Source organism: Equus asinus, chromosome 3 (assembly GCF_041296235.1).
Source record: "Equus asinus isolate D_3611 breed Donkey chromosome 3, EquAss-T2T_v2, whole genome shotgun sequence".
Classification (NCBI taxonomy): domain Eukaryota; kingdom Metazoa; phylum Chordata; class Mammalia; order Perissodactyla; family Equidae; genus Equus; species Equus asinus.
In genome coordinates this window covers 59871989-59896878 of record NC_091792.1, presented here as the reverse complement: position 1 = coordinate 59896878, position 24890 = coordinate 59871989, and the positions used below count along the sequence as shown (strand labels likewise).

Below are 24890 nucleotides of genomic sequence, written 5' to 3'. Positions count from 1 at the left end.
AGTCAGAATGGCTATAATTAACAAGACAGGAAACAACAAATGTTGGAGAGGGTGTGGAGAGAAGGGAACCCTTTTTCACTGCTGGTGGGAGTGCAAACTGGTGCAGCCACTATGGAAAGCAGTATGGAGTATCCTCAGAAAATTAAGGATAGATCTACCATATGATCCAGCTATTCCACTGCTGGGTATTTATCCAAAGAACTTGAAAACACAAAGGCATAAAGATACTTGCACCCCTATGTTCATTGCAGCATTATACACAATAGCCAAGACATGGGAGCAGTGTAGGTGCCCATCAAGAGACGAATGGATAAAGAAGATGTGGTATTTATACATGATGGACTACTACTCAGCCATAAGAAATGACAAAATCTGGCCATTTGTGACAACATGGATGGACCTTGAGGGTATTATGCTGAGTGAAATAAGTCAGAGGGAGAAAGTCAGATACCATATGCTCTCACTCATAAGTAGAAGATACAAACAATGACAAAAAAAACACATAGCATTGGAGATTGGATTGGTGGTTACCATAGGGGAATGAGAGAGGGGGAGGGCAAAAGGGGGGATTAGGCTCACATGTGGGGGGATGGGCTATAATTAGTTTTCGGGTGGTGAACATGATGTAATGTACACAGAATTTGAAATATGATGTACATCTGAAAAAAGAAAGAATATTAAAAAAAGAAAGAAAATTATAAATAAAACATGATGAGGTAACCTAAGGATTTTAGGCAAAATTTTTCCCACAATATATTTTTTAACTTGAGCCAATTAATGCTAATACTTGGATTATTCTTTGTGCGTAAATATTACAGAAGGCTATCTGGAGAGGTATAAAACATTATGAGATGGTTTGAGGTGGCTGAAATGTTTTAATTTTGTAAGGACAGTTTTCTGTTTTTTTTTTTTTTAAAGATTTTATTTTTTCCTTTTTCTCCCCAAAGCCCCCTGGTACATAGTTGTGTATTCTTCCTTGTGGGTTCTTCTAGTTGTGGCATGTGGGACGCTGCCTCAGCGTGGTCTGATGAGCAGTGCCATGTCCGCGCCCAGGATTCGAACTAACGAAACACTGGGCCGCCTGCAGCGGAGCGCGCGAACTTAACCGCTCGGCCACGGGGCCAGCCCCGACAGTTTTCTGTTTTTAAAAAATCCTTGTCATTCAGAAATAAAAGTTAATAACTTTATAAAATTGTTATAACCACTTTATATATTAGTCAACTAGAGCATTTTCTGTAATATATACTTTAAATTACTCAGTTTCTTTGACTATAACTTTATCTCCTGTAAAGAGAAATTCAGTAATTTTTTAAGAATTCATCGGGGGCTGGCCTGGTGGTGCAGTGGTTGGGTTCACACGTTCTGCTTCGGCAACCTGGGGTTCGCCGGCTTGGATCCCAGGTGCGCACATGGCACCGCTTGGCAAGTCATGCTGTGGCAGGCGTCCCACACATAAGGTAGAGGAGGATGGGCACAGATTTTAGCTCAGGGCCAGTCTTCCTCAACAAAAAGGAGGAGGATTGGCAGCAGATATTAGCTCAGGGCTAATCTTCCAAAAAAAAAAAATAATCATTGAGTGTCTAAGGAAATTAAAAAAAGGAAACATCTTACTGTTACATTATGTTGAAATCATGAATTGCCTCAAACCTTATCTATCTATTTTTGGTACAAATGTTGTCATAAAACTCTTTCATGGTGACAAACTTGTATCAGAGTGAGTTAGTCATCTGAGGCAAACATGATACTGTAGAACAGTAAAAAATTGGTTTTAACCCAGAAAACAACAGGAAAATTGTAAACCACATATTCACTTTTTTTCACTGAGTAAACTGGAGCAAATTGCATTGTTTCACCCCTTAAAATTTTTCATATCTCTATTCTCATGTATTTTTAACTATGTCAAAGAAATTTACGTGCGAATTGCTGTCTTTTAGTTATGTACAAGATAACTGCTTAACTCTCCACAAAATACATATTGCAAGTACCTAGTGGTGTCCAAAAGTTATCATCTAACATTAAACTTCTCCAGTAGTAAAATGCCAATACGATCAGAAAAATCAAAGAAAGATAGTGTGAGTGAACCAAAAAGTGGGAGGTGAGCTTCTATAGGTTAAATTCAGAATAGCGCATTTAGAGAAAACTAATTTTAAAACACTCTGCTGTAATGGGGTGAGTATGAGTTATGCAATTTTACCTGCAGAGGATTTAGATGTACATTATCTCTTATAATAGATTCTTTCCTGGGTATGTTACTCAACCAAAAATGGCATCAAACTAGCTCTGACAGAGAATTTCGTTCCTTTGTTCAAAAAACTAAGCCATGACCTAGAGTGGTGTGTGGATCTCTGATAGTAGATCATAAGCAGACTGAAAAAGAATCAAATAAAGGGACCTCAAGAGCGTGTTGTAAGAAAGGATCAATATCTGTTTTATTTTTATTTGGTGTGTTAAAAAAAAGGATTCTGAGAAGGGATATAAGTGGAAGTTGAAAAACTGATGAAAGATATGAAAAGAGAAAAAGATGATTTACTTCATCTTCTTACCCTCACAATCACTTCTCATATGAATGTAACTGGTTTTCTTTCATGTCATTCCAATACAATGGTAATAGCCCTGTCTTTTCATTACTGAATTTTCCGGCAGGTTTCAGACAATCCACAGCTCTGCCATCTTAAAACGCTACTCTAGCAACACAGACGCAGTTGATTTCCCTTCCTACTCATAAATACACATACAGTGAAAAATTATTTAGACTTTAAACGGAGTAAAATTCTGACACATGCAAAGACATAGAGGAAGCTTGTAGATATTATACTAGGTGAAATAAGAAAGACACAAAAAGGCAAATATTTTATTATTTCATTGGTATTCCACCTCCACTGAGGTACCTAGAGTAGTCAAATTCGAAGAGACAGAAAGTAGAAATGTGGTTTCCAGGAACCACAGCAAGGCACAATGGGGACCTATTATAAAATGGGAACCAAGTTTCAGGTTGTAATGTTGAAAAAGTTCTGAACATGAATTGTGGTGATGGTTGCAAAATAACGCATATGTAATAAATGCCATTTATGTATACACTTAAAAATAAAGTGATGAATTTTATGTTATGTGTACTTTTACCACAATTAAAAAAAAAGAGAAAAGAAAGAAAGAAAAAAACCTAGCAAGACCAGAGACAGAATTCTGGATTCCCACCCTTCTTCTTCTTGACCAACTGTAACTCCTGATCCTTCCCTTCACAGATAAAGACACTATCATCTACCTAGTTGCTAGGGTCTAAAACTTAGGAGTCATTCCTGACTCACTTTCCCTTGACTCTAGGATAAAAACCATCACCGAATTCAGTTGGTTTCAGCTTCAACGTATATTCCAAAACTGGTCAGTTCTCACTGTGTCTACCAAAACGCCTTGGCCTATCATTCTCTCTCACTTGTAATATTGCAATGAATGGCCCTTTGACTGATCATTTCAACTCCACATAGCAGGGTTATCTAGTTTTTCCAAAGAAGTTAGAGAGCGATCTCTTAAAAATGCAAATCAAATAATTTCACACTCCTTCCCAAAAGTAACTACTTACACATCTCCAATATTACCTATAATAAAATTAATTTCTCTTGGCCTATCAGTCCCTACCTATTCTACACTCTTCCTATTTTCAAACCTTCCATTCCATTTCTTGATGACTAAACTGTAGTAAAAATGAACTTTGTTCTGAACAGCCATTTAGTTCAGGGCTTATTTTGCCCTACTACTAAGGCAATATATTTCTGAGGAGGCTCACAAGACCTTTGCAGTCTGCTGTGGGAACATGACTTATTCCCATCTGTTACCCTCCCAGGTACACAAAGCAGCATGTGGAAAGGTACCTAAGTAGTGGCCATTTTACAAAAACAAGACATTAATTCTCACCTTGTGCATAGGCCTGATCCATTCATCTCTATCCACACTGTCACATCTCTCAGCAATGTCTTTGTTTCATCCAATTGTTATTATGGCTTTTCTCAGACTGTTGTTGTAAAGGCTTGACTCTTCTTGCTGCATATTAAGGTGCTGACACAGTTAAGGAATGAGGAATAAAATGATGACTCATGAAAGAATCATCAAGGGATCAGCAAACTGGCAGTGAAAATTCTTATGCAATTCACTTGAGTCAAGCTACTAATGAAAATTCAATTTTTAAATTATTGGGTACCTTTATGTTTAGTATTACATTAGCGACTATAGAATACATAATTGGGACTTTGACTTGGTCCTTAACCTCTGGAAAATATGTGAACAGCTGATCATAAAATTTTACTATGAAAGTTATTGTAACAATATTACTTTACAGACACAAACAACATGAGATTGAAAGATGCTATTAAAACATGAAAGAAAGACACCTGTAGGAATTGGTATGAACTTCCTGAGGAAATAATATTTGTAATAATGTTTGAAGGATGAGAAGAGTTTCAAAGGATTAGGAGAGGCATTCTAAGTGAACAAAATATTGAGGAAACCCCATCAAGTTTTTCATACTGGCTGTACCAATTTAAATCCTCATCAGCAGTGTGTAAGACTTTCCTTTTCTCTATACCCTCTCCAACACTTGCTATCTCTTGTCTTTTTGATTATAGTGATTTTAACCGAAGTGAGCTGATATCTTATTGTGATTTTAACTTACGTCTCCTGGGTGTTAGTGATGTGGAGGACTTTTAAAATGATAGCTATTTGTATGTCTTTAAAAACGTGTCTATTCAGGCCATTTGTCATTTTTAAAAGTGGGTTATTTGGGTTTGTTTGCTATTGAGTTCTATGAGTTCTCTATAAATTTTGGATATTAAGTCCTAATCAGATATACGGTTTGCAAATATTTCTCCCATTCTGTTGGCTGTTTTCTCACTCTGTTGTTTCCCTTGCTGTGCAGAAGAGTTTTAGTTTGATGTAGTCCTAGTTGTTTATTTTCTGCTTTTCTTGCCAGTGCTTTTGGTGTCATATCCAAAAATCATTGCTGAGACCAATGTCAAGGAGATTTTACCCTACATTTTCTTCTAGGGATTTTACAGTTTCAGGTCTTACTTTTAAGTCTTTAATTCATTTTGAGTTAGTTTTTGTGTACGGTGTAAGATAAAGGTCCAATTTCATTATTTTGCCTCTTGATATAGTTTTTCTGACACCATTTACTGAAGAGACTATTTTCCCCCATTGTGTATTCTTGGTGTCCTGTCAAAGATTAGCAGACCGTTTGTGTATGGGTTTATTTCTGGGCTCTTTTTTCTCTTTCATTGTTCAATGTGTCTGCTTTTATGCCAGTACCATACTATTTTGATTACTACAGCTTTGTAATATAGTTTGAAATCAGGCAGTGTGATGCCTTCAACTTTGTTCTTTCTCGAGATTACTTGGCTATTTGGGGTTTTCGTGATTCCCTACCCATCTCAGGACTGTGATTTTATTCCTGTGAAATATGCCGTTGGAATTGAGATAGAGATTGCCTTTAATCAGTAGATTGCTTTGGGTAGTACAGACATTGTAACAATACTAATTATTCTAATCCATGAGCATAGTATATCTTTCTACTTATTTGTGTTTTCTTCAATTTCTTTCATCAACATCTTACCATTTTCAGTGTATTGGTCTTTCGCCTCTTTGGTTAAATTTATTCCTAGCTATTTTATTCTTTTTGATGCTATTGTAAATGAGATTTCTTTTTCAATTTCTTTTTGGGTAATTTTTTGTGAGTGTATATAAACACAATTGATTTTTGTATGTTGATTTGGTATCCTGCAACTTTATTAAATTTGTTTATTAGTTCTAACAGTTTTTTTGTGGAGTCTTTAGAGTTTTCTATATATAATATCATGTCATCTGTAAATAGAGTTTTACTTCTTCCTTTCCAATTTGGATAACCTTTTATTTCTTTTTCTTGCCTAATTGTTCTTGCAAGGACTTCCAATACTAAATTGAATAAATGTGAGAAGAATGGTCATCCGTGTCTTGTTCTTGATCTTAAAGGAAAAGCTTTCAGCTTTTCACTATTGAGTATGATGTTAGCTATGAGTTTGTCGTATGTGGCCTGTATTATGTTGAGGTGCATTCCCTCCATACCCACTTTGTTGAGTTTTCATCACAACTGGATGTTGAAATTTATCAAATGGTTTTTCTGCATTTATTGAGATGATCATATGGTTTTATCTTTCATTTTGGTAATGTGTGCATCATGTTTAATGACTTGCATGTGTTGAACCATTCTTGTATTCCATGATAAATCACACTTGAGCGTGGCATATGATCCTTTTAATGTGCTGTCACATTCACTTTGCTGGTTGAGGATTTTTGTTGAGGACCTTGTTGAGAAGGATTTTTGAATCTATGTTTATCAGAGATATTGACTTGTAATTTTCTTTTCATGTAGTATCCTTACATTACTATGGTATCAGGATAATGGTGGCCTCGCAAACAGTTTGAAAGTGTCCTGGGCTGCTCTTCTCTGTTGAGAGGTTTTTGATTACTGCTTCAGTCTTGTTACATATTATTGGTGTGTTCAAATTTTCTTTTTATTCATGATTCAGTCTTGGTAGATTGTATATTTCTAGGAATTTATCCATTCCTTCTAGGTTCTCCAATTTTTTGGCTTGTAATTGTTCAAAGTAATCTTTCATGATTCTTTATAATGTTATGGTATCAGTTGTAATGTCTTTTCATTCATTTATAATTTAATTTATTTAAATTTGCTGTCTTTTTTCCTTGGTTAATCTAGCTAAAGGTTTTTATATTTTATCTTTAAAAAAGTTAAGTCTAGAGACTGGCCTGGTGCTGTAGTGGTTAAGTTCACATGTTCTTCTTCAATGGCCTGGGGTTCACAGATTCAGATCCCAGGTGCGGACCTACACACTACTCATCAAGCCATGCTGTGGTGGTGTCTCATCTATAAAATAAAGGAAGATTGGCACAGATGTTAGCTCAGCAACAATCTTCCTAAAGCAAAAATAGGAAGATTGGCAACAGATGTTAGCTCAGGGCCAGTCTTCCTCACCAAAAAAATTCTAGGTTGCATTGATATTTTTATCATATTTCTAGTCTCTATTTCATTTATTTCTACTCTGATTTTTATTACTTCTTTCTTTTGGCCATCATTTGGCCGAGCTTGTTCTTCGTTTTCTAGTTCCATGAGGTTTAACTGAGGTTGCTGATTGGAGATATTTCTTTTTCCTTAATGTGGGCATTTATTGCTATAAACTTTCCTCTTAGAACTGCTTTTGCTGCATCCCATAAGTTTGATATGTTGTGTTTCCATTTTCTTTTGTCTCAAGTTATTTTTTATTTCTCTTTTGATTTCTTTTTTGACCCATTAGTCGTATAGTAGTATATGTTTTATTGCCATATATTTGTGAATTTTCGAATTTTCCTCCTGTTATTGACTTCTAGTTTCATACCTTGTGGAAGGAAAAGACCCTTGATGGGATTTCAATCTTCTTACATTTGTTAAGACTTGTTTTGAGACCTAACATATGATCTATCCTGGAGAATCTTCCAGAATATGTATTGTGCTACTACTGAATGAATTCTTCTATATATATTTCTGAGGTCCATTTGGTCTACAGTGTTATTCAAGTCCACTCTTTCCTTAGATTTTCTGTCTGGATAATCTATCCATTTTTGAAAGTTGAATATTGAAATCCCTTACTATTATTTTATTGCTGTCTGTTTCGCCCTTCAGTTCTGTTAATATTTGATTTATCTATTTAGATGCTCCAATGTTGGGTGTGTATATATTTATAATTATTATATACTCTTATTGAATTGTCCTCTTTGTGTTTTTGTCTTTTTGAGGAAGATTAGCCCTGAGCTAACATCTGCTGCCACTCCTCCACTTTTTGCTGAGGAAGACTGGCCCTGAGCTAACATCTGTGCCCATCTTCCTCTGCTTTGTATGTGGGACGCCTGCCACAGCATGGCCTACCAAGTGGTGCCACATCCGATCTGAACCAGCAAACTCCCGGTCGCTGAAGCAGAACATGTGAACTTAACCGCTGTGCCACCGGGCCAGCCCTCTCCTCTTTGTTATTTTATAGTGACCTTCTTTGTCTCTTGTGATAGATTTTTCTTGATGGTCTCTTTTGTCTGATATAGGTATAGTCACCCTTGCTCTCTTTTGATTACCATTTGCATGGAATATCTTTCTCCCTTTTACTTTCAGCCTTTGTGTGTCTTTAATTCTAAAGTGAGTAACTCTAGGCAATATATCACTAGATTTTGTTTTTTCATCTATTCATCTACTCTATGTCTTTTGATTGGAGAATTTAATCTATTTACATTTAAAACAATTATTAATAGATAAGACTTAATATTTCCATTTTGTTAATTTCTTCATGTTTTTATAGTTCTTTTATTCCTCTCTTGCTGTCTTCCTTTGTGATTTGTTGATTTTTATTTTATAGATATGCTTTTCTTCCTTTCTCTTTATTTTTTTTACATCTACTAGTGGGTTTTTCTTTATGGTTACTGTGAGGCTTATGTAAAACATCTTATAACAATCTACTTTAAGCTGTTAACAACTTCAATTTCATACAAAAACTCTACACTTATGCTATTGGTGTCAAAATTTACACCTTTTAAATTGTGTATAAATTAACAAATTATCATAGCTATAGTTTTTTATGCTCTAGTCTTTTAACTTTTATAATAGTTAAAAGTGACTTATAGTCCACCATTACATTATTAAAGTATTCTGAATTTGACTATATATTTACCTGTGCAAGTGAATTTTATACTTTCATGTGTTTTCATGGTGTTACTTAGGTTACTTAGCATTTTTTTTTCAACTTGAAGAACTCCGCTTTAGCATTATTTGTAAGGCAGTTCTATTGGTTATGAACTCCCTCAGCTTTTGTTTTTCTAGGAATGTTTTTATCTCCTTCTCATTTCTGAAGGACAATTTTGCCAGGTATGGTATTCTTGGTTGGCAGTTTTTTCCTTTCAGCACTTTTAATAGATCATCCCACTACCTCCTGGCCTGCAAGGTTTCTACTAAGAAATCTGCAGATCACCTTTGAGAGTCCTCTGTATGTGATGAGTTGCTTATTTTTTGCTTCTTTCAAAATTCCTTTTGTCTTTGACTTTTGACAATTTGATTATAATGTGTCTCAGGGTAATCTTCTTTGGGTTGATCTTGCTTAGGGTCCTTTGAAGCTTCATGAAAGTGAATGTCCATATCCTTCCCAACATATGGGAAGTTTTCAGCCATTAGTTCTCTACATAAACTTTCTGCTCCTCTCTCTTTCTCTTCTCCTTCTGGGCCTCACATATGTGTATATTTTATCCTAGAGGTCCCATATGGTTTCCTCATTCATTTGTCTTTTTGTTCCTCTAACTGGCTAATTTTAAAGGATTTGTCTTCAAGTTCACTAATTCTTTTTCATGATCAAGTCTGATGTTGAAGCTATTGAGCTTTTTAGTTCTGTAGTTATATTCTCGTATCCTGGAGTTGTAATGCTCCAGGATTTCTGTTTGATTATTTTCATGATTTCTACTTCTTTATTAAATTTCTTTCTTTGTTCATTCTTTGCTTTCTTAATCTCATTTAGTTTTCTCTCTGTTCTTTTGCATCTTATTGAGCTTCTTTAATATGATTATTTTGAATTCTTTGTCATGAAATTCTTAGACTTCCATTTATTTTGGGTCAGTTATTAGAGCTTTATTAATTTTCTTTAGTGGTGTCATGTTTGCCTGATCTTCGTGATCTAGGTAATCTTACATTGCTGTCTGTGCAGTTGAAAGAGTAAACACATCTCTTCCAGTCTTTACAGACTGATTTTGGCAGCTAATAACCCTCTCCTGTCAGGTCCCTGAGCTGGTGGCCTTGCCTCCAGGATCACAGTTCATGTGGGATTTGAGCTTAGTCAGATGGCTGCTGCTGAGTTTACAGTGGTTTCCATGGTTGGTAGTCCTATTTCCCATGGGTTAAGTATGTGTTGGCAATGTCTGATCCCTATTGGACAGGACTGCCATCAGTATCTTAGCCAGTAAAGCTGGCACTGAGACAAAAGTCCATTTCATGGTCTGCAGTTGGGTTTGCAAATTGTGGGCCTGTTATCATGTCGGATGGTTATAGCTTCTACCTATTCCTGGGAGGCTTCCCAATAGGTAACCAGATGGGTCCTTGGATGGGCAGAACTGCCCTCATACTGAGATGCCTTAGATGGCCTGCAGATAGGATACAAGGCACTTCAAGATCCACAGTCAGAACAAGGTTGGCAAGAATGCTACTAGGGGCACTGATGTGCATGTATCTCAACAGGTCCCTGGATGAGTAGGACTGCTCTCAAACTACAGGTAAGAGGAGCTATAGCTGAGTTACAGGGCCTCTTTAAGATCCTCAGTTGGACCAAGGTTGGTGGGCCTGTCTCTGGGAGCATGGATGGGCATATCTCCAGGTGAGTTCCTTAGTAGTCTGGAATGCTTCTGGACCATGGCTAGGAGGGGCTGGAGCTGGGTAACAGGGCCACTCAAGATCCACAGTGTAGCTGAAGTTTGCAGATCTGCCTCCAGGGGAACAAACAGGTATATCTCCCAGTGGCTCCCTGGGTGAGCAAGACTGCTCCTGGACTACAGGTGGGAAGGGCAAGAACCAGATTACAGGGCTGTTTCAAGATCCACAGTTGAGGTGAGGTCTGTAGGTCAGCCTCCAGGGGCATGCACAGCGTAACTCCTGACAGGTCTCTGGGAAGGCAGGACTGCTACAAGACCGTGACTACGATGGGTTAGAGATGGGTCACATGCTGCTTCAAGATCCACAGTCAGAATAATGTTTACAGGCCAGCTTCCAGGGGCATGGAGAAGTGTGACTCATCTCTGCTCCCTTAGTGAATGGTCCTGGTGGCAAGACCGAGACCAAGATTGGCTGTAGCTGAGTCCACAAGGAGACAGGGTTGTTTCTGGGTTTGTAACTGGGGTCACTGTGCATGAGCCTGCCACCTGGGCACAGATTTGCTTTCTTAAAACATCCCTCTTCGGTTTTGGGCTCCACTGGGGTTTTGCAAGTCACTATCTGGATTCCAAAGCTGCCATAAATGCATTTTTGTCCATGGATGGCTGCCAGATTATTGCTGTGGAGGGATATGAGCAAGGAACTGCCTATTCTACCATCTTACTGACCTATAATAACTTTTGAAGTATGGGAAGGATTTCAAAAGATAAGGAAAGGTATTCTTTGTGAACAAAATATTCTAAAAAAAAAACCCTTAGAATTTTGGGAAACTTAGGGCTTATGTAGAAATAGTTTGAAGGGCTATTCAAATATATCATAGTATTTCCAAATAGGAGAGTCGAGTGGTACAAATGGAAGCAGATAGAGGGTTATTGAGAATATTGTGTCATTTCACAATTAAGATTTTACTCTGTTGGCCATTGGCCAGGTAGCCATAAGCTAGGTAATGTTCAGAGTAGATAGTAGGCTGAAGATTTCTCCCCTTGAAGGCAAGACACATAAGTGACTGAAAGGAAAATAGAGCAGGATTTAGTGAAATTTGCTTTTCCCTCTTTACTAATACTTTTGAACATACTTTCATAAGTTTGCTGGCCATTAGAGAGCCTCTTTTCAGAAATGATTGTTCAAGTTCTTTGGCATCTTCTATTGGACTGTATGTCTATTTCACATTGATTTGAAGGAGGTTTATCTGTCCTAGATAGGAGTTCTTTTTAATATATGGGTTATGTAAACATTTTCTAAACAACTGTTGCTTGCATTTTCATTTTTAATCTCTTTTTTGGTGAGTACATACTCAAATTAAATGTAGTCTAATCTATCAATTTTTATTTTAAACTTACCAATTTTATTTTTTATTTAAGAAATCATTGTCTACTCCAAGGTCATAACACTGTACTTCTACGTTTTCCTCCAAAGGTTTATTGATTAGCCTTTGGCACTTAGATCTGAAATTAACCAGTGTGATGTAGAGATAAAGATGTATCTTTTACAAATGGGTATCCTATTTACCTATTTTATTTCATTGGTCAGTATCAAATTATTTTAATTTCTGTAGTTTCATAACAGATCTGGCTATCCAGTAGTGCAACTTCCAAGCTATGTTGTTTTTCTTCAAGATAACACAATTTTTTTTCACACTCAGAGTTTTTGCATCAACTTTAGGTTAAGCATCTCAAGTTTACAAAAATAAGATATGTTCTTATGGTTAGTATTTTCTTCAATTTATACATTAATCTAGATATAATTGACAGACAAAATTAGTTCTTCATTCAACAAATATGTTATATACCTTATTTAGTTGTATCTTGTTTAATTTCTCTTAGCAATATTTTGTACTGGTCAGTGTAGAAATTTTGCACTTATTTTACTCATTTAATTCCTCGGTATTTGATACGTTCTTTTTTTTTTTAGCATTGTGTATGTTGAACTCTATTTTTTTTATTTATCTATTTATTTTAGATTTTTTTTATTGTAGTCATAATAGCTTACAACGTTGTCAAATTTCAGTTGTACATTATTATTTGTCATATACCATATAAGTGTGTCCCTTCACTCCTTGTGACCACCCTCCACCCCTTTCCTTGGTAACCAATAATTTGTTCTCTTTGTCCATAGTCTGTTTAGATTCCACATATGAGTGAAATCATATAGTGTTTATCCTTCTCTGTCTGGCTTATTTCTCTTAACATAATGCCCTCAAGGTGGTTGTGAATGGGACAATTTCATCTTTTGTTATGGCTGAGTAGTATTCCATTGTGTATATATATATATACCACATCTTCTTTATCCAATCATCAGTCAATGGGCACTTGGGTTGCTTCCACCTCTTGGCTATTGTGAATAATGCTGCAGTGAACACAGGGGTGAATAAGTCTCTTTGAATTGTTGACTTCAAGTTCTTTGGGTAAATAGCCAGTAGTGGGATAGCTGGGTCATATGGTATTTCTATTTTTAATTTTTTGAGAAATCTCCATACTGTTTTCCACAGTATCTGCACCAGTTTGCATTCCCACCACCAGTGGATGAGGGTTCCCTTTTGTCCATAACCTGTCCAACATTTGTTGCTTTTTGTCTTGGTGATTACAGTCATTCTAATGGTCATAAGATGATGTCTAAGTGTAGTTTTGATTTGCATTTCCCTGATGCTTAGTGATTGATGTTTTTTTTTTTTTTCCAAGAGGCATTATGGGAACCACTGAAGAGCTTTAAGTAGGAGGATGGCATATCAGAATTGCATTGAGGACAATCATTCTATTTGGCACAAAGTAGTGAGAATAGCATGTGGGTAGGTAGGCAAACTTGGAAAAGTTACACAGTTTTAACAGTCACCCTTTACTCTATTCTCTTTTATATCTAAAATTCAAGTCCTATGTCTCCTAGCTTTTAAATAGTTCTCCAGTCTATTTGTAACTCTCCATCTTTACTGCCACATCTCAAGTTCTTTCCAGTATTCTCTTATGCCTGGGTTACTGCAATAACCTCTTCATGGCTCCATCTTGTGTCCCTCCAATCTATTCTACATATTATAGCCATGGTGACTATTTACAAAGACAAATCTGATTATACTGACTAGAACTCAATTTTGTTTCCCATTTCCCTCAGGTTAATGTGCTCACAAGGCTTTCTCTCTGGCTCTTGCTCATTTCTCTTATCTCACCTCTTGGTAGTCTAACTCTCCATTTAACTCCAAAGAATTTCTTTCAATTCCTATAACCACTTGCTGTGGGCCTTTAAACATGTTGTCCACTCTGCCTAAAACAATCTCCCTTGATCCCTGACCACTCCTGCCTGTCCAACTCCTACTCATTCTTTACATCTCATCTCCTTCATCCTTGGTTTTCAACAGTTTGAATATGATGTACTTGGATATGATTTTCTTTGTACTTATCCTGCTTGAAGTTTGCTAAGCTTCTCAGGTCTGTGGATTGATATTTTAAATCAAATTTGGAAAGGTTTTTGGCCATTAATTCTTCAAAAATCTTTTTCTGTCACATCTTCCCTCTTCTCTTTTTCTGGGACTTCAAAAATACAAGTATGTTAGATTGCTTGATATTATCCACAGGGCACTGATGCTATGCTCATTTTTTTTATGAATAATTTTTTTCCCTGTATTTCAATATGGATAATTCTTATCAACCTATCTTCAAGTTCACTGATATTTTATTTAGTGTCCAACTTATTATAAAACTCATCCAATGAATTTTGATTTCAGATATTGTATTTTCCAGTTCTAAAATATCCATATTTCAGAGTTTCTATTTTTCTTCTGAAATTCCCTCACCCATCTTTTCTTATATATTTTTAAAAACAAATTTATAATATTTATTTTAAAGTCCTTATAATTCCAGTTCAGTAAACTTGTTTATTTATCCAAATTTTCAAATGTAGTGCCAAACAAGAATGCTTTAGTTTGTGAAAATAACCTTCAAGCATGAAAGAGAACAAAATTTTCCTTGGGAAACAAATCATTACCAGCAGGCCAGCACTCAAAGAAATACTAACTTTTCTTTTTAAGTCAGGAGAAACATGATACCTGAAAGAAACATGAATGTATCGGTGGTGTGAAGTACACAAGAAACAGTCAATATGTGGTAAAATAATTAAAATTCACTGCACAAAACAATGCTAATACTATCTTATGGATTATAAATATATGCAGAACAAAATGCAAGCATATTTGTCACAAAGGCTGAGAGGCATGTAAATAGTCAAAAAGTCTAAGGTTCTAGCAGTATTGGGAAGAGCTAAATTAATGATATGGGTTGTGCTATATGATGCTGAAGATGTATATTGCAATCTCTAGGGTAACTATTAGAATAATAATAAGATTATGTAAATATAAGTAAATGGAGGAAAAAAGCATAATAAATGATATTTGATTACTACAAATATAGGCAACTGAGGAGGAAAACAAACATAATGCAGGTATATGAAAATAGAAAAAGAAATAAGACTATGGTAGATATAAGGCCTATGTAAATGGATTACATTAACCACGTAAAAGACTGAGATATATCAGAGTGAATAAAGTAGAAAATCTAGCATTATGCTGTTTATTGGAAACATTAAAACTAGAGATGTAGAGAGTGTAAAAACTTGAAAAAGATTTTTTTCCATGCACATGGTAACCAAATTAAATTAGTGTAATTCTCTTAATATCTGACAATAAAGACTTTAAGGCATGAAGCATTACCAGAAATAAGGGAAAATGTTTTGTAATGATAAAAAGCAAATCATTAGAAAGATATGACAATCCTAAATGTGTTTGTATCCACTAATATAACTTCAAATACATAGTGAAAAACATGGAGATAAACAAGTCCATACTCACCAAGAGGGAGACTTGTAACTCACTTCTCTCAACAGTAATAGAAAGAGTTGACAATAAATCTTGCAGGATAAGAAGATTTTCAGTATATAATTAACAAACTTGATCGAATAGACACATAAAGTGAGGGAGTACTAAACCCCAAAATGGCTAAGTTCACTTTGATTCATCTGCATATGGACCATTACCAAAGTTTATCTTATGGTAGGCCAGAAGGAAAGCCCCAACAAATTTTATATGGTTTTGATAAAGAAGAGTATTTTCTCTAAATCCTATATAATTAAGCTAGAAATCAATGACATTGAAGACAACTAGAAAAACTCTAATTGCCTGGTACAGTTCTGACTCTGATCCCAATTCTGATCATCAACTAAGATTCTGCACCAAATTTCAATGTGGAATGGGGGTTCTCCACATGAAAAAAAGAGATATTGAAACTAAGTATAACTGCCAGTGTAAAATCTGTTTTTGAGGTAACATTGACATACAGGAAGTAAACAGATCTCCCAGATTTCCAAATTCCCACTCATTCCCCCTGTTGCAGATTCTTATAGGTAGAGGGCTGGTACAGCAGAAATGTGGTTCCTAAAATGCAGAGTACAATATAGGAAGTGGCTTTGGAGCTGAGAAGCAGTAACTTGAAAACTGGTGCACCACCTGTGTACCATGCCTTTTCTAAGAAAATATAGAAACAAATTTCAGGAAAAATAAACATTCTAATTGTTTAAAATAATGAAGAGTAGTAGAAACATTCTAGAATTATCTTTTTTTAATAGATACCTATTTAGATACACCTTTTTGTATTGACTGATTTTGTTTCCCAGGTTGACTCTGAGAAATTGACACACTAGACTGATGTTGCAATTTTTGACCTTCTTTTGCAGGTTGAACTGGAACGTTTTGAAAATGTTTTCCTTGTTGAGTAGGAACATTTTGGTTTTCTTTTGGTTGTTGTGTCTTGACATTTTCTGCTTTTTTAACTTCAGCCTGAACTTTTTGGTCTTTTTTCTTAGATTTTTTCTTCTTACAAAGCAAAAGAAGACAACATAATAAAACAATCAACCAAAAAAGCACAAATCCTAACACGTAAATCTTCTTAATCTTCTCTCTCTTAGGGGGTGGGCCACTGTCGATACTACCTCCACTGCCTCTTATTAGGCAATTGGGAGGGTCCCACATATAGTTGCAATGGCAGTGATGTTTATTGTTACAGATCCCCCTCATGTTACAAAACTTAGGTGAACAATTACTATCCAAGCGAGATAAATGGACACACTTCCTGTGGATGCAGACATGTTCTGGGCCACACTCTGTGCCATCTTTCACATCACCAATATCAGGTGTAGTCATCCCAAAATGGTAGTCTATACCCCAGCAGATGGCACCATTGACGCGAGTCCAATGCACAGTAGAATGATCACTCAAAAGGGGAATTTTTGTCACATTCTCACACTGAACCCTCCCACACAGGCTATCTGAGCTATCACATTTTACATATGAAAAGTCTTTGAAACCACAGTTACCAAAACGGTCACCTTTAGTGTTTACTCGTTTGTAACAACTGTTATTTGCACTCTTTGCCTCTTGGCCAAAGATCTGCCTACACTGTTCATCACGGTTATGACAGCTCTTTTCATAGCAGTAGGCACTGCTATTACAAGGAATTCCGTCCTCCACATATACATCATCTGGACACATATGGGATGTTCCATTGCACCACTCTGGAAGATCACATTCATTGACTTTCTTTCTACATACTCTCCCTGATGGTAAAAATTCGCAGTCCTTGCAACAAAGCCCAAAAGCACAAATAGATCCAAAACTCAGAGTGCAGTTTGACAGACAACAGGGATCTTTTGAACAACTCCTTAAAATTCCACAGTCACACTCCTCTTCTTCTTCAACAATGCCATTCCCACAGCGCTTCATTGTAAACACATCCTTTGTATGCACAGTGTACATCAAACATTTTGCCTGGCGTATAGAATATTCCCAAAAGAAATTATAACTACAATTGCTAAATTGAGTTATTGGTGGGTTATCATAGCGCATTATACATGTAGGATGTGCACACTTACACTCGTCAGCATCATGAAACATCCCCAAATTATGACCTAGATGATGAGCCATTGCAATTCCAATAATGGACAAGGTTTTGTTAACACAAGTAACAACTGCACAATTTCTGTGTGATTTACACAGCCCTGCAACGAAGCCTAAACCAGTTAATCCTCTTAATGTCTTATATGTAAAAAGATGTGCAGTATCATGTGACACGCGGGGAGCAAAATTTTTGGACTTCCACTCACAAAATTGCTTCAGAGATCTGCTTATATCACCTACTTCAAAGTAGTTTTTGTCAGTCCAGACCTCCATACCAAGTAATAACAACTTAATACCCATTACCTCATAAATGGAATCCACTATATTTACAATAACATATAGATCATCCTGCAACTTTGAGACATTCTTTTCATAATGAAGGTAGAGAGTATGGTCCACAATCACTGCCATTTCAACAAGGAACTTATGGACCCACCAGCCCACATAAGAACTTTGCTTCAGAGTATAATTATCAGTCTCTTGAAACTCCAATTGGTGTACAGTGTCCTCTTGCATAATGTCAGATTTTGTGGTTGGGAATTGGGTCTCATCCATTTTATATACCAGATGTTCAAATTTGGGAGAAAAATCCATGGGCTCAATTTCATAAACAATGCTGTTTATCTGTAACAATCCTTGAAATCCACCAGAACAGGTACTGAGGGCAACCAGGGATTCCAGGTCCCCTTCCACATAACCATGATAGTAGCAATCATTTTGAACAAAAGGCTTTTCTTCAAGGAGAGCACCCTGGTCTGTGTAGGTGAACACTGGAAGGTGTCTAGACAGCAAATGCTTCTTGACTCTCAGATGGACAACATGTCTCTTGCCTCCAAAATGCAGGCTGTAAGAGAGCATGCCTGGAGGTTTCATGCCTCTTCCAGTACGAGGTAACTTCAAGGGAATCACCACTTCTGGGGGACTGTGATACTGGGGGTTCTCAGGCCACATGTGTCCAGAGGAGGACATAAACACTACAAGCCAGTGTATCAGGAGTGTGATCCTCATGTACAACAGAGTTTCAATCATAGTCATTATGAAGCCACCATATGGAAACATTGGTCCAGAGAAGAAGGCTGAGAGGGCTGGGAGTCACAGATGGTCTGGCTTCTTATTCTGAGCTGGTCTGTATCCAGGACTATTCATTGAGGATCTGTCTTCTGGCAGAGTGGAACCATTAGTGCATCAGCCCTATAAGTAAAACAAAAAGCAAGATGTAAGCAAGTCCTTATGAGAAGGACCAGTGGGGAGAAAGAGAGGCATGCAATAAAATTGATTAGCATGTTTTGATCAAGGAATGACTCAAGAAACTGCATAGAACATGCTCTTAAATATTGATAGGGCAGAGAAACCTGGAGGTGTATAGAAGAATGAAAACTGGATATAGATTTATAGTTATTAAACCTGCATGGCAGGCAAATAATTATTCATTATACTATTCTCTAAATATGTGCATATGTGTGAAGGTTTCTACAATAAATAGTTAAAACAAAGGGTCTTAAGGGTAAAGTGACCATATATCTTGGATTGCTGTGATTATCTCAATTTACACATGTTAAATTGGCATAAGTAATAATACCTCTTTTTTTCTTTTTGGTGAGGAAGATTTGCCCTGAGCTAACATCTGTTGCCAAACTGCCTCTTTTTTTTTGCTTGAGGAAGATTATCACTGAGCTAACATCTGTGCCAATCTTCCTCTATTTTGTATGTGGCTTACTACCTCAGCATGACTGATGAGTGGTGTAGTTCCACACCTGGGATCCAAAACCACAAAACCAGGCTGCCAAAGCAGAGGACACCACATTTAACCACTGCACCATGGGGCTGGCCCAATAATACCCCTTTTTTTCAACCTCAAGTGATAAATTACTTGATAACATTATCTAAGAAACATATTTGTAATAAAGTATTCATTTTTTAAATCTCTTTTATGGTACTTACCACATACCTCCTTGGAGAAAAATGTTATTTAGTTTTCTTTTCTTCTCCCTACATTACCCTCCTCGTCAACTTGTCAGACTGGAAGTACTCAAGAGCATTATTTGTATTTTCACAAGTGTTAGTATCTCCTAAGATGCCTAGCTTGATTCTTTATATAGTAAATAATGGTTGACTTGGCTTTTAATGTTCCTTGGAGTGTTACTCAAAACGTCTTTATATTTGATTATGTTTTTAATATAGAACCTTATCCAACACCTGTGGCCAATGTAGTTTCTGGAACAAGGTGGCATAGGTTCAGTTTTCTCTGATTATTCCTTCTAAATATAACTAATACCCCAGAAATAATTCAATGGAAAACAAACAAACAAAACAAAAACCCTCTGAAAGATCAAAGGAGATGACAAACTGGCTAGAGACCTCTAGACTTGAGGAATGGCAACAGGGTGAGTTCCCTGGGTTTTCTTTTTCTTTTAAAGATTGGCACCTGGGCTAACAACTGTTGCCAATTTTCTTTTCTTTTTTCTGCTTTATCTCCCCAACCCCCCCCCCCCCCCCTGCCCGTACACGGTTGTATATCTTACTTGCAGATCCTTCTAGTTGTGGGATGTGGGACGCCGCCTCAACGTAGCCTGACGAGCGGTGCCATGTCTGCCCCCAGGATCCGAACCCTGGCCACCGCAGCGGAGCACGCGAGCTTAACCACTCGGCCACGGAGCCGGCCCCCCTGGGTTTTCTTTTAATGTCTCATGTATATGCCAAACTGGGTGCTGGAGAAGTCTTTAATACAGAACCATGAGCAGGCATAGACAAAAATATCAAGAATAGTTTGCTCTCTCTGGCCAAGTGACAGAGAATGGAAAAGCTCAACAAAGAACCAGTAAGGTGTTCCAGCATCTGCTCTTGAGCCAAGACACATGTGTGGTGATTCAGTGAACCACTGAGCGCCACTACAGTGGCAACTTCAAGAGTTATAGGCCAACCCAAAAGAAACTCCACAATCAGTGCATTGGTAGGCTGTTAAACCCACCCACATTGGCAATATAATAGCCCTGGGAGGCAAAACTAACTCTCATTCAATATCCAGGTAACTGGCTAACTGATCTGCCTCCAAAGGCAGCAGTGAAATCCCAACAGTCTGAGCCAATCTCAGCTCAACAACTAGGGCAGGGAATGGGAGCCTATATTAGACACAGTGGTACCATTCATAAAGCCTGATATCTCCCATCCCTCTACCAAATGACATAAGAAGACAAGCCTGCTGGCTTCTGCTCTTCCCATCTCCAAATATGAACATGGCCCAATGATACCAGGTAGTCTAGGAAGGGCATCAGACCAGATTAAGCAGAAGAAAGGGTCAGGGGACTTGAAGACAAATCATTGCTAATTATTCAGTCAAAGGAGAAAATAAAAGAATAAAAAAAGCAAGGGACTTGTAAGACATCAACAAGACCAGTAAACAGATGATGGAAGTCCCAAAAAGAGAAAAGAGAGAGGACCAGAAAGCTTATTCAAAGAAATAATGGCTTAAAATTTCCTAAATCTGAGGAAAGAAATGGACGTGTAGAAGCCCAAAGCCCAAAATGTCTCAAATAAGATGAACCTAAAGAAATCCACACCAAGACTCTTTATAATCAAATTGTGAAAAGTCAAAGACAAAGAATTTTGAAAGTGGCAAGAGAAAGCAACATATCATGTAGAAAAGAACTACCATAAGACTATAAGTGGGCTTTTCAGCAGAAATCTTGCAAGTTTGGAGCGAGTGGGATGATGTAGTTGAAATGCTGGAAAGAAAATGTCAACCAAGAATACTACACCTGACAAAACTGTCCTTCAAAAATGAAGGTGACATAAAGACATTCCCAGACAACAGCAACATGATAGCATAAGAAAGGATAAAATACATATATAAATAATAGACGAAAACAAGATAGAGTATTAAGCTAATTATGGTGTGTAAATCACTTTTAATTCTGGTATAAAAGTTAGAATAGAGAAGAAAAAATCATGTTAAAAGATACACAATAAGAAGAGATGTAAATTGTGATGACAATAATAAAGTATGAACTGAAAAGAAGTCAAAGTGTAGAGTTTTTGTATGCAATTGAGCTTAAGTTGTTATCATTTTAACATAGACTACCTTAACTATAAGATATTTTATGTAAGCCCCAAAGTAACTACACACAAAAAGTACCTATAGAAGTTGCACAAAAGATAAAAAAAGAAAGGAACCAATGCATATTAATATAAAAAAATCAACAAAACACGAAAAAAGACAATGAGAAGAAAATACAACAATAGAATAATATTAATAGAAAACTAAGAAAATGGCAATGTTAAATTGTCCGTTATCAATAAAATTTGAAATATAAATGGATTAAACTCCCTAATCAAAAGACATAGAGTGGCTGAATAAATGTTTTTTAAAAGACAATTATATACTGTCTGGAAAAAACTCACTTTCAATATCAAGAAACAAATAGGCTAAAAGTGGAGATTGGAGAAAGATATTCCATGTAAATGGTAACCAAGAAAGCAGGAATGATGACACTTATATTGGAAAGAATAGACTTTAAATCAAAAATTGTCACAAGAGATAAAGAAGGACATTATATAATGATAAATGAATCAATCCACCAAGAAGATATAAGCAGTATAAACATATATGCACCCAGTATCAGAGAATCTAAATATATACAGCAAAGATTGACAGAACTGAAGGGATAAATAGACACCAATACAATAATAGTAAGAGACTTCAATACTCCACTTTCAGTAAAGGATAGGACATCCAGACTGAATAGCAACAGAGAAATAAGGAATTGAATAGCACTTAGACCAAATCAATCTAAAAGACATATGCAGAATATTCCACTCAATAGCAGCAGAATATACATTTTTTCTCAAGTGCACATGGATATTTCTCCAGAATAGACCACATATTCAGTGACAAAACAAATCTTAACACATTTTAAAAAATTGAAATTATACCAGATATCTTTTGTAATTATAATGGACTGAAACTAGAAATCAAAGACTGAAGGAAAAGGGAAAAATTCACAAATAGGTTGAAATTTAAAAACACACTCGAACAAGATTGAATCAAAGGAAAAATCAAAAAGGAAATTAGAAAATATCTTGAGACAAAAAAATTAAAACATGCATACTAAAACTTATGAGTTGCAGCAAAAGCATAATAGGAAGAAAGTTCATATTGCTAGATGCTTGATTACAAGAGACAAGAAAAATCTCAAATAAACAACTTAACTTTACACCTCAAGGAACTAGAAAAAGAAGAAGAAATGAAGCCCAAGGCTAGTAGAATGAGGGAAATAGCAGATCAGAGCAGAAATAAATGAAATAGAGACTGAAAAGCAATAGAAAAGATGAATGAAGCTAAGGATTGTTTCTTTCAAAAGATAAACAAAATTGACAAATCTTTAGCTAGACACACCAATAAAAAGAGAGAGAAAGCTCAAATAAATAAAATCAGAAATGAGAGAAAAGACTTACAACTGATACCACAGATATACAAAAGATCATAAGGGACTACTATGAGCTTATACATCAACAAACTAGAGAACCTAAAAAACTAAATTCCTAGAAAGGTTTAACCTTTTAGAACTAAATCATGAAAAAAATACAGTCTAAACAGACCTATCGCTAGTGAGGAAACAAAAGCAGTAATCAAAAGCCTCCCAACAAAGAAAAGCCCAAGATCAGATAGTTTTACTAGAGAATTCTACAAACATTTAAAGAATTAACACTAATTCTTTTCAAATTCTTTCAAAGAATTAAAAAGGAGAGAAGACTTCTAAACTCATTTTATGAGGCCAGAATTACCCTGATAGCACAGCCAAAGAAAAACACCACAAGAAGAGAAAAGTATAAGCAATATCCCTGATGAATATAGTTGCAAAAATCATCTACAAAATACTAGCAAACCAAATGCAAAAGCACATAAAAAGGATCATATCCCATGATCAAGTGGGATTTATCCCTGAGATGCAAGGGTGGTTCAACATGTGAAAATCAATTAATGTGATATCACGTTACCATAATTAAAGATAAAATCGTGTGATCATCTACAAAGACGCAGAATAAGTGTTTGACAAAATTCAACCCTCTTTCCTGAAAATAAAAACTCTCAAGAAAACTAGGAATAGAAAGAAAATAGCTCAGCATAATAAAGACTACACATGAAAAGCTCTTGCTTGGATATGAACAAATATCAAGGAAATTTTGTCATGGACCCAACGTTTTATGGATGTTTTGGACAGGACCAAATGTCTGCTAATCCAAGAGTAGTGATGCTGGCAATTCAGCATGTTAAAGAGAAGTCATAAATCGCTTCCATTAAGGGAAAAGGTGAAAGTTCTAGACTTCATAAGGAAAGAAAAATCATATGCTCAAGTTACTAAGATCTTTGATAAAAACAAACCTTCTCTCCATGAAATTATGAAGGACAAAAAAAAAGAAATTTGTGCTCGTCTTGCTGTGATGTAGTCTTGAGGTGTAGTCTTATACATACACCTCAAGTATATATGTATAAGAAAAAACATACTATATATAGTCTTCAATACTATTTGTGGTTTCAGGCATCTACTGGGGGTCTTGGAATGTATCCCCTGTGGAAAAGGGGAACTACTGTACAAAAATGTCTCAAAATGGACTAAAGACCTAAAAGTAATATCTAAAAATATTAAACTCCTAGAAGAAAACATAAGGGAATTGAATTTGGCAATGATTTCTTGGATATAACACAAAAAAGCACAGGCAACAAAATAAAAAATAGACAAATGGAACTACACTAAACTTAAAAATCTCTGCACGTCAAAGTAAATAATGAACAGAGTGAAAAGGTAACCTATGTATTGGGGAAAAAATTGTGAATCATATATTGAATAAGGGATGAATATTCAGAATGTATAAAGAACTTCTACAACTCAACAACAAAAATAACCCTATTTAAAAATGGATAAAGGTTGTTAAATAGACATTTCTCCAAAAAAAGGTGTGCAAATGCCCAATAAGCAAATGGAAAGAAGCTCAACATCACTAGTAATTAGAGAAATCAAAATCAAAATCACAATGAGATGTCACCTCACATCCATTAGGACCACCAATACCAAAAGAGCAGAAAATTATAAGTCTTGACGAGGGTGTGGAGAAGTTGAAACTCTCGTCTATTCTTGGTGGGAATGTAAAATAGGGCAGCCATTAGGGACAACAGTATGGAGGTTTCTCAGAAAATTAAAATTAGAATTACCATATGATCTAGAAATCCTACTTCTAGATATATACCAAAAAAACTTAAAACATGATCTTAAAGAGAGATTTATACACCCATGTCCATCACAGCATTGTTCACAATAGCCAAGAGGTAGAAGTAACCCAAATGTCCATCACAAATTTTATGCATGCAAAGGAATATTATGCCATCTGTAAAATGGAGGAAAAACTGTCATGTACTATGGCATGGATGAACCTCAAGGATATTATGCCTGTGAAATAAGCCAGTTGCAAAAGGACTAATACTATATAATTCCCTTC

General features: G+C 36.1%; 1 protein-coding gene and 1 long non-coding RNA gene across 2 annotated transcripts in view; one reads left to right on the top strand and one right to left on the bottom strand.

Annotated features, from left to right (window-relative positions):
* LOC123284482 (uncharacterized) overlaps nt 1–24890 on the top strand; it is a 345889-nt gene that overhangs the window by 262131 nt on the left and 58868 nt on the right. The window lies entirely within an intron of this gene.
* ADAM29 (ADAM metallopeptidase domain 29) lies at nt 15701–19312 on the bottom strand. The gene has a single exon (XM_044766940.2). The coding sequence runs from the start codon at nt 18456–18458 to the stop codon at nt 16077–16079; it is 2382 nt and encodes a 793-aa protein (XP_044622875.2). The 5' UTR covers nt 18459–19312; the 3' UTR covers nt 15701–16076.